Source organism: Chamaea fasciata, unplaced genomic scaffold (genome assembly GCF_029207755.1).
Source record: "Chamaea fasciata isolate MVZ Bird 193981 ecotype frontalis unplaced genomic scaffold, bChaFas1.0.hap1 SCAF_5, whole genome shotgun sequence".
NCBI classification, from domain to species: Eukaryota; Metazoa; Chordata; class Aves; order Passeriformes; family Sylviidae; genus Chamaea; species Chamaea fasciata.
In genome coordinates, this window is record NW_027094090.1 from 58,669,814 (window position 1) to 58,684,425 (window position 14,612).

A 14,612-nucleotide genomic window follows, 5' to 3' on the forward strand; every position below is an offset into this window, starting at 1 on the left:
GGTAGATGGCAGTCCTGGCACAAGTTGAATGTTTGAGACAAAGATCACATGGAAAATGGGAACAGAGTATCCACATGGATTTCATAGGAAGACTAAGCAAACGTGCCTCTTGAAAAGAAACAGAAAAGAGCAAGTTTTCCAAAGGAAGGAAAATACTTTTTTTTTTTTTCTAAATGTAAACAGTAGTATAATGCATGTTCCTGTTGCAGGTGAGTAAAGTGCCTTTCAGGAAGGGTCTGAGAGAACACGGAGATATGTGGGAATATGCAATAGGAGGAGAGCCGAGAAGCATCAGGACCTGAGCAGCTTTTCAGTAGTGTTCGCACACAGTAACCATCTGTTGTCTCTCGTGCTTCTGGAAGGCCCCTGTCAGCAGCCAGGAGTAGGAGCCTGCCCTCGCCTGCGCTCGCAGCTTTCCATGGGAGACAGGCTGTTTGCTGGGCAGGCACTTTCCCCGCCGTGCAAGTGAGCGCAGCGCCCGCCCCCCCTGCGGCACCTCGGCTGGTTTACACAAGCTAAGCCCGGGCTATTGTCTGTCCGCCGTGAATAGCGCTCTGTGCGGCGGGGCCCGGCCTGCCGCGGGGAGCCGCGGAGCTGCAGATGGCAGCCCGGGCACGGCCGGGGGCTCCGGGCACAGCCGGGGAATCCGGGCAAGGCGCGGACCCGCCGCGGGAGCAGCCGGGGACAGCCGCCTTCCCTCGCGTCCTCCCCGAGAGAAACCCGCAACCACGGGGCCCTGCCGACATTCCTCACACCCAGTCTTACCTGCAGGCCGAACAGAAAGGAGGCTAAAACTAAATAGGACTGGTTTAATATCCACGGAGGAGAGTGTAACGCAGAGCTTTGTGGGCTTTGAGGGGCTAGGGAGAAGTTATGGAGGTGAAGTTTTTTGCCATGTGGTTTGGAAGGCGATCCTGCCGCTGGGGTACATAGTGAGATTTGATTTTGATTTTCTAACACAAAAATCTCAGGCAAGTCATGCCTCGCCCTTTCACATTAGTGCTTTCCTATTTCCTACGTCTTTTGAATCGGGTTAAAAGCAGCAATGCCTGTGAGCTCTGAACCATAAGGTAGATTTCTCCTAGTTCTCTAACGTGGAAATGATATACCTGTGAGCTGGCCAGAGTAAAAGGGCAGTGTTTGTGTAAGGGATTATGCTTTCTGCCTGCCTGTGGCTGCAAGGGAACCCACTCCAGTACCCAGGATGGGTGCCCTCACAGCTCTGTGCTCTGTAGTGACTATGGAAACGGTATTTTAAACTGTGTAAATTATTGTCTGTCTCCTTGCTTAGAGGAGTTTGGCCAGTTACTGCCAAGTTATTGGCTAAACCTAGTGAGAAGACAGTACAAAAATTATGCTGTCAGGTCTGCTTTTGTCTCAACAACAACAACAAAAAAAGACATCTTTTTGTTACAGTCTTTTCTCTCATTTATAGCATAGCAATAGTGTAAGTTGTACGTGTATGTGCATGAGAAGGGGGTTTACCCAGGTTCCTTGCTAACTTTATAAAGCTGTCCCTTCCCCTTGGAATTTCCACCTACTATAATTTTTTTTTAACTTCAAGTTTTCTAAAAGCTTGTTCTTTTTTTACTATTATTTTTTAAATTTTTTTTTCCTTGAATAAAAACCACAAACAAACAAATCCTCACCAAAGCCAGACAACAAAACCAACATACAAATTAATTGTGGATATCAGCTGACCACTACTCCTTGTTTTCAGCCATAGCCCTTATAAGTAGAGTAGTTGTTGTGAGCAACTACTGAGCAACACAAGGGAAAATGAGATTTCTGTTTTTAGCATTGTCTTTCTGACATCTCTTGTAAACTGTAAACTCATTTAAATTTTCAAGTTAGTTGAAAACTTATGTCCAACAGAATAAGTGCGTTTGTCTTTAAAAACCCCACACATTCACCATTACTTCTACCTGCCTTAGTGTCTAGATAGCAATAAAAACAACACATTATTCAGCCTTCAGTGCATTCACCTAATAATTATAATCATTCACTCCGCTGAAAGGATTTAAACGAAATTAAATGTGCAAGTAGCAAACCTCATGACTATGCAACGAAGTGAGAAATTTTCAAATCCTGGTTTTAAAGCGTGTATGAGTTCACTGTTCTCTATTATCTGTTTAGAAATCACTGCCACAACTCTCTTATTGATGTATGAGGTAGAACCCAAATGTATAATAATTTCAATCACTTTCATAATTTTTTAAAGCATTGCTTTAAAACTCTCCATTATCATATGCAAAACAGCGAAGTCAATTCCACTTAATTTATTTCATATGTTATTCCAACAGCATCACAAACAGTTCAGTGTTATGCATCTCTCCAAATAATGAGTTCAAGACATCCTCTCCTTCCCACCACTTCACGATGCACATTTCCTGTGTAATTGTCTGATGGAGAAGGGAAGCAGGTAGCCTGGGGCTATGAGAAAGAAACAGCATCAATGAAGAATTGTTGGACACAGGTCTTATACCCCCTAAGGACCATGGAATCTTTGGAGGATGTATAAAAAAAGGAAACAGGATGAAACTAATCAACAGATGATTGGAAAACATAGTTTCACTTCCCTCCCTCATCAGAATGCTATCCATCATCACAGATGTTCTCTCCTAGGATGGGAAACTTCCAGACAACCATGAGATTCCCATAAAAGGTGCTGGATAAAATTAACTGAGCTCTGTCTGAATGCTCCACTTACAGTACTTGCTGGAACAATTAACACGAGTCTAACAAACCACTTATTATCTAATCAGTATATTTTAAAAAGCCTAAAGAAACTAAAAAAAAAAAAATCACATAATGGTGCTAAATTAAATTGGAGTTAAATTAATTTCTTGTGCACTTAAGCCTGTGCTTTGCTGGACTTGCAGCATACTAATTACATAAAATGCATCTACTTAGAAATACTCCCATTTCTTCTCAATCTACAAAATGTAAACATCCCCTGTTCCGGCACACACATACAGAGTGAAGCACATGTTCCTCTTCTGATGATTGCAATGTAAAAGTACAGCAACTAATTCTTCCTCTGTATATTTGGGGGAGGCGGGGTGTGTGTGGGGGTGCTGTTTGGAAAGCAGAGAAAGCATCTGGTCAATTTGCTAAAATTCAATCTGCTACTTGACATATTTCTTTTAATCCTTGATGCCGGTTTTCAAGGGAAGTTCCCATGTAAAATTCTATTCAGCTGCACCTGCTGCCTTGAATGAGTTCCTAATAGCAAGAGTAACATCAGCTAAACATGAAAAAAAAGTTTAGGAATGTTTTGTAGCCCATTAAATTGCTATAATTTTTCTACTTGAAGTCTGGATATATAATTTCAGTGTAAATAATGACATAATTGTTTGGCTGTGAGAAGGGTCATTTGTTGTGAGGCTGGAGGGGCAGAAGTTTCATAAAAATATTTTCTTTAAGTTGCATTGGAAATTTAGGCAACTAATTCAGGTTCCACCCTAAGTTCATTCATAATTGTTGGGGTTTGGTATGTTGGGTTTTCTCTGCTACATCCCACCACGTAAAGCAAGCGCAGAAGAGGAGCTGAGCAACGTTGTACTGCCCTGTGTAGAACCATTTTATTCCTGGGGATGTTCCAGCTCTGTGGATCCCCTGTGTCATTTGAAAAAAACCCCAACACAGCTATTGAGTCTGAGACTCAGCCCGCAATCCACTGACAGAAGATAAATTATAACCACCACAAGAATGATTATACATTTTATTGGCATTTCATATGGCCATCACACCTGAGTATCTTTAGAAAATCAGAATGAGTAATGCAGTTTCTAGTGAATTTTCAAGATCCTCTGAGTTTTTACTGTATGTTTCCCTGCAGACAGCAGAAATATCCACTTAACTGCAGTCAGGCACTTCTTGAGGGACTTTTTTGTTAGGGTACAAGAAACTTGAAGCACACAGCAAAAGAAACTTTCAACAGGAGCAAATTAAATCACAAACGTGAAACTGGTGAACCTTTGGAAATGTGAAACTGACAGCAGCATCATGTGTAGGCATCATGGCAAGGTAAGGGGGAATGTGGATGTTTTTAATTTAAAATCTTTCTCGTAAAATACATCCAAATATTCAGGGTGAGGGGGTTTTTTTGTTTGTTGGGGTTTTTTTGGTTTTTTGTTTGCTTTGGTTTGGGGCTTTTTTGTGAGCACAGAAGTCAAATTTAGGTCTCTGTTGAACACATTAGTGTAGGGGGAGTGAGGGGCAAAATACTGACTGGTGAGAAGCCCACACCAAAATTCCCAATGCCTTCAGTGAAGGCTGAGTGATGTCTTGCAGGATTACTTGTGTACTTCAACACAAACCTGTGAACACATACTAACAGACCATGGGGCTTTTGGTTTGGATTTCAGAATGGCTGGACCTTTCTGGTTACTTCTAATGTCAGAGGGAGCTGTAGGTGGTGTAGGTGGTTCAGCATTTCTGGAAGTGGAGACTTTTAGCTACAGCGTTGTCTGCTGGGTCTACCTGGGGTCCTACCTATCCCAGGGGTCTTGGCAAATGTGAAGATGGAATGGCTCCTGGTTCTGCATCCGAGCTCTGATCCACTCACCAGGCACATGGGAAATTTTTTTCAGTTTATGTTAACAATCCTGTGTATCATTATGCTGTTGGTTCTTGAGCCAGTCTAGGGTGTTCTAGTCTGTGAAATGAATACATATTTATTTATCATTGAAACATGAAGATCTGTTTGTGCTGCCTTTCAGCCTTACTGTAAGAGAAGATTTGTGCTTTATTGTGGTTTTTATAGTTTTCCTGCTAAAGCTGTAGGGTGGTCACTAAATCTCTGTCTCCCTCCCAAGCTCACTCCTGGCTCTGTTTTGTTATCAGGAGTGATGGTGTAAGACTGCTCCTCTGAAGATCTGAAGATACTCTGCTGCTGTTACCTTGTCTGGAGGCTGCAGGCTCTCATTATTTCACAAGTTTTTTTATCAGTGTGCAGCCCATTGAAACCCAGGAAAATTAAATTATTCTCCCATATCCTGTCAAGATTCAGAGATGGTTCGGGTATTTTTTTAACCAGAAAATGTTCCTGATATTCCATTGTCTCTAGGAGGTATAAGAGCAGTATGCTTCTGACAACAGCATTCATTAGTTTTTTAATAACTACATATCTGCATGCTTGAAGTGCTGCAGAAACACTAAGGTTTTATTTATTTATTTATTTAATTTTTAACAGGATGTCTGAATTGACCAGTATTCATAACCTTTAAAACATAAAAATACATATGTGTATTATACATATGAACTAGATGAAGGAATAATACCAAGAATAAATAATTATTCATAAACACTCTAAGTAAAGTTCTCTCATGTATCTTTTTCATTAGCATCCTAATACTGTCCTGGAAAGCTGTCTAGATTTTTATCTCAAGGAAGTACTTGCTACTTCTCTTTAAGAAGATGAACCATGCCATTAACATCACAACTCCTGTGAGCAGGAAAAACAACAAAGGAAAAAAAAAAATCCATGATTTTCAATATGAATTTTTAATAAAAATGAAACTTGCATATAGTCTTAATGAAGTCAGTGGGATTAGTCAATTGCTCAGAGATAGACATTGGTTTATGCAGATGGCTAATAAGGGTCCTGAATAAAAAAATAATTTGCAGGTTCAGCTGCAGTTTATACTCCCTGTGGTTTCATGTTCTGGCACTTGTGTGAATGACTGCACTTACATCAACACAGCAAACATGAAAAATGCCAAGTACTTAATCAAAAAGTATGAAGCATACTTAGATTTTACTTAATCAAGTTGTTTCAAGTGAAAGCTTCCTTCTTGTAGCAAAACTTAATAAAGTAAGAGAAAACCAGACTCGTTTCTATGCAGACATTTTAAGAGGGAGCTTTCTTTGTAACAGGTATTGAGAGTAAATGAAAATGGGAGTTAGATGAGGCAGGGGTTTAAATCAATGGCTAATTTGAATTAATTTTAATAGTATAAAAAATATTAAGACCCGACTTGTCAGAATCCCTGGACAAATGCATGCTGCTCTCTGACAGCTTTATGAAATTGTTGGGATGGTTTCAGCTGAGTTAAAAATTGTCAACAATATTCTTATTTCTCATAAAAATTGATGGCTATTTTGTTATAAACATACTGATAGATTTAGGAGCAATTTTTTTTGCTGGTGAGTCTAAGAAAATAATGGTTGCAGGATAAGATCGTTTTAGAATATAAATTAATGAAGAGCCTGGATTTTATTAAATAGAAAAATGAAGGACTATTATCAAAATTGGTTTTCATACTTTGAATTCTGCAAGGGATCATTGGAAGTCTTCAAGAAAGGGCCTATTCTATAAGTCTTGAATGTGTTTATTTGCATTCATGTGTTCAGTATTGTTTTATATTGTGATGATGTGGCCAAAACAAAATTACACATATGCATGCACATGTTTAGAAAACTACTCTGCTTTATAAAAGTACTGGAGAGATGTTTTGGGTCTCTACTTTGTGATCTTTCCCTATAATTTCTATTTACCATGCATGTTAAACTTTTATTAACATTTTCCCCATAAAAACACCATGTTATTTTATGTAAAATTTAAGTATTTAAAGGAACACAGATGGATGAAATAAGTTAACTGATAATAAAAATCTCTACAGTCTTCAAGCTTTGTTCACTAATACTTTTGGATTTTTTTTTCCTCCTGACTGAATCTCACAATAGCACTTTGTGAAGTTGCCAAATTTTGCCCCTCTTTTTATTCAATTACATACAGATGCACAACATTTTGCATATTAAATTGCTCAGAACTTGAAGAAGGAAGAAAATGAAGCCACAGAAACTGAGTCCTGAATTCAGGTCACAGAGAGATTTCAGGAATGTCAACTGTCTACCACTCATCCTTTCTTCCTAATGAGAAAAAAAATCAGAATGTGGGGCCTATTTTTTTCCTTTCCTCTCAACTTATTGGGTAATGATGCAGAGGAAGCTACCAAATTGCAGAGATAATCTGCAATGGTCTGAAATCAGACTTTTAAATTAAGTTTAATTGAGTCGTAGATTGCATCAGTGACACAGTAGGATTCAAAGGGAAACACAAGTGAAAACATCTTTCACAGGTCCACCTGAAAAGCCTGAGATCAAAGGTGTTTAGGTGGCAATAAGAAGGAAATAAATCTGTCATTAGCATTTCCCTGGGAATAATAAAAATCCATTAGCTTCTCTGGAGGAGTCAGATTATTGGTCGTGGAGTAAAAGACATGAAAACCGTCCAACTCATTACTATCTAAACCATACTTAAGATGATTAACTGGATCAAAAACCCAAGCAAGTCAGGCTGTTACATTTTTAAAACCTATTTAACTTAAATATTTCTGACCCATGCACCGTGGCTGTAAGGGTACAGTGAGTCTGAGATTCATGTTTGTGAGGTTCCAGGAGATCCCCTGACACAGAGACCTGAGCTGTGAGCCACTAGGATCCTGCAGCTGAGTCAGTGGACAAGCAAAGCAAATTCTGGGAGAAGAAAATGTGATCACACAAGAACTCAGAAATCTGAAAGAGAAGGACCTGAGAAAGGTTTTTGAAAACAGTTGGGAACCTACTTAATTGGAAGTGAAAACCATAGCAAAAAAACCATAGTGCTGCAGCAGGAAAATACAACATAAGAGAGTAATATTTTAATGGAGACCTGCAGCATCCAAGGGATCTTCAGGGCTGCAATGGAAGGACAAGGACACCAAGCAATTAATGGGCATTTCTTGGGAAGCAAAGAATCCCCGGTCTATCTGGGTTCTGCCAGAGGAGCAGATGAAGGTAGCACACCCAGTATCTCAGTATCATGCAGTCAATCCCTGTGCAGAACTGTGAGCATGTGCAGCTCTATAGTTCCTCTTTTCAATAAACTCTTTCCACAACAGAACTCTCCTTTCCTTTTAGGAAAAAGAAAAGATTTTTCCACAGATTAACAAAACCAAATAATAAAGATTGGTTTTGGAGACATTGTTGGTTTCAAATGAACAAATACCCCAGGCAGTTCTTTACCAGCATTCCTGTGAATGATGGAGGTGGGATTAACCCCCTTTTCTACAGGCAAAAGTCACAGATGCTATTAACTTTGAGTACATAATTCAATACATAATTCCTCTATCTCCAGGATATTAGTGTTCAAAGGACCATATTATACTCAAAGCATTCCCTTTGTTTATGCTAGTTGCAGCTATGAATCCTCTGTACCTACAACCAGATCCTAATTCATCTAGAAAATTAAGGACACATCCATGTAAAATTCTTCAGAAGTCTGTAGCAGAGATAGCCTAATTTAGCTTAAAGGTCAATGTTCACTTGCATCATCCATAAAAATATCTTTTCCTGCAGTTATTTTGCTCATTCGCTGTAAATCGTCTAAATCCTGCAAAACCTAAGAATGTATCCTGAACTCAGCTGTTTTCATGTACAGCCCAGCTTTGTGCTAAGGCCACATCCATGCCAGGCACAGAAAAAGGGGATAGGAGAGGTGTTGTGGAGAAAATAACACTCTACACGTGTTCATGTATCAATGCATCAAAAAGAAATGTTTCTGACACAAATAACAAATCCACTTTCATGACTGGTCCCTATTTCAAAGCATTTACAGGCACATGACTTTAATCTCACAGCTGCAAATTAGTGATTTTTTTTTTACTTTTCCCCTTGCACACACAATAAAGAAATTCCACATGAATGCCTGCTCTGCAACATTTCCTCTTTTGCAACTGAGGTTTCATTAACTCCTAAGCAAGAACAGAGACATTAACAGAGGCAGGTGCTGCTCCTTCCACTGCTCAGATCACGTCTTCTTTCTGCTTAGCTGGGCCATCTTTTTATTAAGCTTGCCTAGCACTTTTAAAATTTGCTTTTGCTTTAAGACTTTTTCAGTTCCAAATGACCTCTTCCATTCTTTTTAAGTGTTTCAAATAGAGTTGAGACACACTAGGGTTTGGATTAAGTAATCTTCAGACGTCCCATCTAACCCCAATCCTTCAATGTTTCCATGAGGGACTGAAAAAACAAGCAGTTCACAGGATCCTTTCTGCATTTTCACTGAAATTCCAGAAACCCACAGCCTGGAAACAGGAATTTCAGCTTCTGCCAGGGAGCATAACTCCATTCCCTTGCAGATCTTATAGGTGTTAACATGGACTTTAATTAAATACATGCTGTTTGGCCTGGAGCTACATAGGTGAAATTTGGCTAAGCTTGTAATGGCTGCTCCCAGGCACCATAACTATTTCTGTTAAATGTTGTTGCTCCCTTTCTTCTTTCCCTTGAAAATTTTGGCAGAATTTTTCTGATCAAAACACAGAAAGTGAGTGAAAAAAGAAAAGCAAAATGAGAGGAATGAAAAGGAATCAATACATAGAATTCTGGTGAGGTGAGGTGAGAAGTGAGCCAGGTAACTGGAACTGGCTGAGAATTGGAAAGGGTGCCTGGCACTGGTTGCCTGCAAAGAGCGGGAACATGAACCAGTTTGCAGGGCAGGATTGAACATGGAGGAAACAAGGAGGAAAATTTTCTATACAAGGAAACTGAAATCAGGATTCTGTGACAAAAACACAGAAGACAAGGAGCTGGAGTGTAACAGGAGAAGTGTATGTTTAAGAAGCCTTTCCAAAGTTAGAATCACTGTGAGGTGCAGCAGGCTGTGTAAGACAATGGTGAATGCTGAGCTCTTTCTCCAGACTCCTTGGCTCTGAGTTCTGAACAGTAGACAGGCAGCCACAGGCTTTATATGTGGAAAAAAACTCCTTGCAGCATAACACAGCCTTGTAGCAATGTATTTCCTCCAGGTTCTCCCAATAAATTTGGTGTAATTTTGACTAACAGTCCCCTTTGTGAGACCTAATGTGTTCATGTCATGTTGGATCCAGAATTCCTTAGCCTTCCTGTCTGAAATATGTTTCATGACTGAAGTAGGTTTCTCTAGTCCATCGGTGGATAGTCTTTGCAACACCTTCACTGTCTTTCTCTTATAAAGTTAACAAGCAGCTGATCTTATTTTACACATCGACTTCCTGGAGTTTTACAATGCAGTAATAGAAGGGATGGCAGGGAGTGGAAATGGGAACCTGGTCTCAGTGTTCACCACAGCTGGCCGTGGGCTGGCCCACTGCAGCTGCAGGGACACAGCTGACATTGAATGCCACTGGGACTAGGAAGGGGTTTAGTGGGCTGGATAAAGAGTCAGGTGTGGAACACTGGAAGTGGTTGGGCAAAGAGTTTGAATTGTGTGCAGAGGAGATCCCCCTTCTCAAAGGAGCCTGTGACTTGGACAACACGCAGACCTGTGGAGAAAGACGGAGCCTGGGGTTCAGGAGTGGAAATGGGAATCTGAGAAAAATGAGAGTGAGATAAACTTCTGGGACTGGGAAAAATTAGGGCAGTCCCAGTGGGAGGGGATAAGCAGAATCAGTCAAACATGACAAAAAGGAGAGAGCACTTTTCTTCAGCCATTTGAGTGTATTCCCCTTCTGACCCTGGAGTAAAAGGCACAGGTCCCCATGGCTGTGATTGATGCATGGCTAGACTATCATAACCCATGATCATCTGCTTAGAGATGATCTCACAATGGATCTGCAAAATGGCATTAAACTAATTAATTTAGGCTGTGCTTAATCCTGGCATTTCCTACCTTCACTGGGCTTGACCTCACCACACTAACACAGTCGTTACAGTGCTCTAGAGACCACAGAGGTACTATAAATGTATATAGCATTAGTCTCAATTAGCTACTCTCTATTTTTTAAAAATGAAATTAAAATATCCTTTGATTTTAAATATGGATTTGGCTTGTATGAATTTTCCTTTTGATTTTCCCTCTTTTATACAAATAATTGTAAAAGTCCACTATAAAGCAGTTTGTCAGCAGTAATTATGACTTACAGAATAGTCCCAGGTGTATGAACATTAATTATGATTTATTAATAAATGCATTAACTGATCATTCACTTTATAATTACTTTTCAAGGATCTAGCCCATCCGTGTTAGCTTTGAAAAAAAACTACAGAAATCTACTGGAAGGACTCTCAGAGCACACTGCTGATCCTAGACACAAGCTGGATCTTTCTTTTCAGTCATGAAAACCGCCTCACAGAGGAGCCAGGGCTTTAAAAACCGAAAACTTTGGATACAAGTGATTAAAGAATTTGACACATTGAGAAGTGGCAAGATTGTGGATGCTGCATGTGGTTACATACAGCTGAATCTGATTCTGTGATACTCTGTGAATTCTCCTTACTGTTTGAATCATGTATCATTTACTTGTTTTACTTTTAAAAGCAATCTTTCTTATGTATAACCTTTCCTCCTCAGTTCTCTCATCCATCCCATGCACTACATAAACACTTCCTGTGTTCTGTAAAACCTATCTTTGCAATCCTTCCTCACCGACTCACTTACCTTTCTTTCAAAATGTCTCAATTTTCATTGCTTTCACAACTTTCAGGATTGTTATGAACTTGCCATATAGTTTATTTAGTATTTGTGATAATGGCCGCAAAAGCAGAAACAGAAACCAGATTTCCAGTTTAGCCCTCTGATCTTTGGAAGGCCTGTTTTCCCTAGTCTTCCGGCCTTCGATACCATCCGCAGCACTAATTGCTAGGGGTTAACAGAAGTTTGTTTGTGATTTCTTTATTGTGTGTATTGAATTCACTTCATGAGCTTTCACTAGTTATCAAGAGGTTGGGTGGCATTGGGTTGTCCAATGGAGAGTGGCTGAGGGAACTGGGAGTGTTCAGCCTGGAGAAGGGGAGGCTCAGGGGGACCTTATCACTCTACAACCACCTGAAAGGAGGCTGTAGCCAGGTGGGGAGTTGGGTTCTTCTCCCTGGTAAAAAGGGGTGAGAGGATAGTCCTAAACTGCACCAGGGAAGATTGAGGATGGACATTAGGAAGAATTTCTTCACAGGAGGGGTGATTTGGCACTGGAATGGGCTGCCCAGGGAGGTGTTGGGAGTCACCGTCCCTGGAGGTGTTTAAGGGAGGACTGGATGTGGCACTCAGTGCCTTGGTCTAGTGTACAGTTCAGTCATAGGCAGGACTCCAACCCAATTGATTCTGTGATTATTAGACGACATGCATGTTTTTGTCTATGTAAGATGACCCACAGCCCTACAAGTCTCCTCCAGGACCTTTGTACAGGCCCAGAGTAACCCTTCAGCTGGTTTACAGGCACAGACCAACACTGTTCCTGCCCCACGGCTGCACCAGCCAAAGGGTGTGACTGAACAGCGCGCCGTGAAGGGTGGAGGCCGCAGCGATCCCCTCGCGCCGGGAGGACGGAGCCCTTGTCGTGGGGCTGTCCGGGGAGCACTGCCCACCTGCCCCGGGCCGCCTGTCGTGACAGGCTGCCGCGATACACGCGCTGCGACAGCGCGCCGCGGCTTCGCCAGGGCCCTGTGCCAAGCCTCTCCTTGGCGGAGGGCACATGGCCGAGTGTCACACCTCACGAAGCGGGCGGCAGGGCCATTGTCCCCGGGCGCCCTCTTCCCCGCCAGGGCCGTCGCCCAGGTGCCTGCAGGAGCACCAGATCCCCCCCGCGAGATCGCCGTCTCGCTCCCGGGGGGCCCAGAGCACCCCACACGGCGGCCGGCCGGCCGGGCGGGACGGAGGGGACGGCCCGACCTTCACGGAGCCGCCCCGCGGCCCCGCCCCGCAGCCCCGGCGCAGGGCGGGCAGGTGAGGCGGCGCCGGCCATTGGGAGGCGGGCGGTGACCGGAGCCCAGCCGCCCCGCCCCGCCGCTATATGAGGCGGGGGGCGGGCGGCGGGGCGGGCCTGAGCGTGTGCGGGCACCGAGGTGAGCGGGGAGGCGGGAGCCAGCCGGGAGCCAGCCGGGAGCCAGCCGGGAGCCAGCCGGGAGCCAGCCGGGAGCCAGCCAGCCAGCCGGGCGGTGCGGGGCCGGCGGACCGCGGGCCCCGCAGCGCGGCGGCCGCCGCAGGCGCGGGAGGAGGAGGAGGAGGAGGAGGTGAATCCCCCGGCAGGAAGGAGCCGCTGCTCCTCTTTTCCCCACGCCACCGCCCCGCTCGGAGAGCGGTGTCGGCCGTGCCCTTCTCCCCCCGGCAGGAGCTCCCTGCCCAGCCCCGGCAAGGACGCGGCGGAGAGCTCGGCCCGGCTCCCCCGGCGGCGGGGGCTGTCCGGGGGAAAGGCAGGTTGTGCCCTGGTTGCCCGCTGGGGTGATGTGGTGCGGCCTCCCCGGCGGCGGGCAGGCAGAATTGTGGTGTCATTGCTTGCCAGGAGCAGGTGTCCGTAAGTAGTTGAAGATGAAGGTGGCCGAGCATCTCTTGCAGAAACTCTCTGCTCAAGGTTACAGCCCCTCCCATGGAGGCCGGTGTTTTGCCGTGGCACAGGCACGTCTTTTGGATGGGTGTCGGCAGGGACCAGTTCCTCACGAAGAGTGATGCTGTTGTAACTAAGCTGGCTGTTTGCTTTATCAAGCGTGGGGTTTTTTGGTTTTTTTTTTTTTGGGGGGGGGGTTGTGGGGTTTTTTTTTGTTTGGTTGGTTTTTTTTTGGGGGGGGGTGTTTGTGGTTGGTTTGCTTGTTTGCTTTTAATTGAGTTGTTTTTAAGTTCTCGGTTGGATTGCTGCGGAGGTCATGAAAGGGTAAAACTGATTTAACGGGGCTGAGAAGAAGAGGGGCTGTACCTTCAGGCATGCCACTTCTAAATTTTCATTCAGGCTGCAGCCCGGATGCCAGGCTGGCGGCGTGATTTGCAATTGCTTGCTTGCAGTTTTTCCCCCTGTGGGTGATGTGTGCAGAAAACCTGCCTAGTTTTATATGGTCACTATATTGGGTTTCTGGAATCGTCCCCTGTGCTGTCTAATTCTGCCTATGTAACGGATTTTTGGTGCCTGGATGGGTGGGGAGGCTTCGAACATTATGAAGTTTGCCTTGCTTTGAAATTCTTGCTACAGATATTTTGAAAGGGAGGGAGAAGCGTGGAAAAATTGTGGTCGGTCCTTCCCGAGGCTCAGTTTTGTGGCTACATGTTCCGAGTATGCAATGTGACAAGAAAAGATGTAACTTGAAAAGGGGGGAGCAGGACGTGAGAGAGCTAAATAAAAGAGTTTCTTTGCAGCTCCATCCATTTCAATGGTGCAGCTTTCCCAAGCCCCTTTCCATCGTCCATCATCACCTTCAGGCGGGTCGGAGGAAGGGGAGGAGAAGAGGATGAAGGCGGCCAAGCAGCAGGTGACCCCGGCTGGGGAGAGCCCGGCTCCCGCCAGCCCCCTGCAGTCCGCGCTGAGCACGGCGGCCTCTCCTTCCCAGGCGTACGAGACCTACATCGACAACGGGCTCATCTGCCTCAAACACAAGATCAGGAATATCGAGAAAAAGAAGGTAAGTTGGTTTTCTTGCCCGTGGCACCTATTTAAGCTGCCGATAGTGAAGCTCTTTGCCTTTTAAATAGTATTTCATGTTATTTTTAATAGCTGAAATAAGGTTATGTGGGGATATAGAGAGCAAATATATGTTGATCAGAACTGAAGGTGCTTCTCTAGAACAAATCAGTTCAGAATAGACTTGGATCTGATTTAAACGTGGTTTATAGTCTTGCAGAAATCTTTTGCCAATTGTAGGCATCTGATATTAATTTAGATGTCAAT

The 14,612-nt window shown here is 43.6% G+C and overlaps 1 protein-coding gene across 5 annotated transcripts in view; it reads left to right on the top strand.

Moving 5' to 3' along the window:
* Positions 1 to 13,532: 13,532 nt before the first annotated feature.
* Positions 13,533 to 14,612, top strand: part of CAPRIN2 (caprin family member 2) — a 32,273-nt gene continuing 31,193 nt past the window's right edge. For 3 of the 5 annotated variants that reach the window (XM_066183880.1, XM_066183881.1, XM_066183883.1), the window contains exon 1: positions 14,084 to 14,346. In XM_066183880.1, coding sequence (XP_066039977.1) covers positions 14,098 to 14,346 — 249 coding nt within the window. In that variant the 5' untranslated portion in view covers positions 14,084 to 14,097. Of the gene's footprint in view, positions 14,347 to 14,612 lie in introns of all 5 variants that reach the window. The other 2 variants (XM_066183882.1, XM_066183884.1) reach the window with 1 other exon arrangement.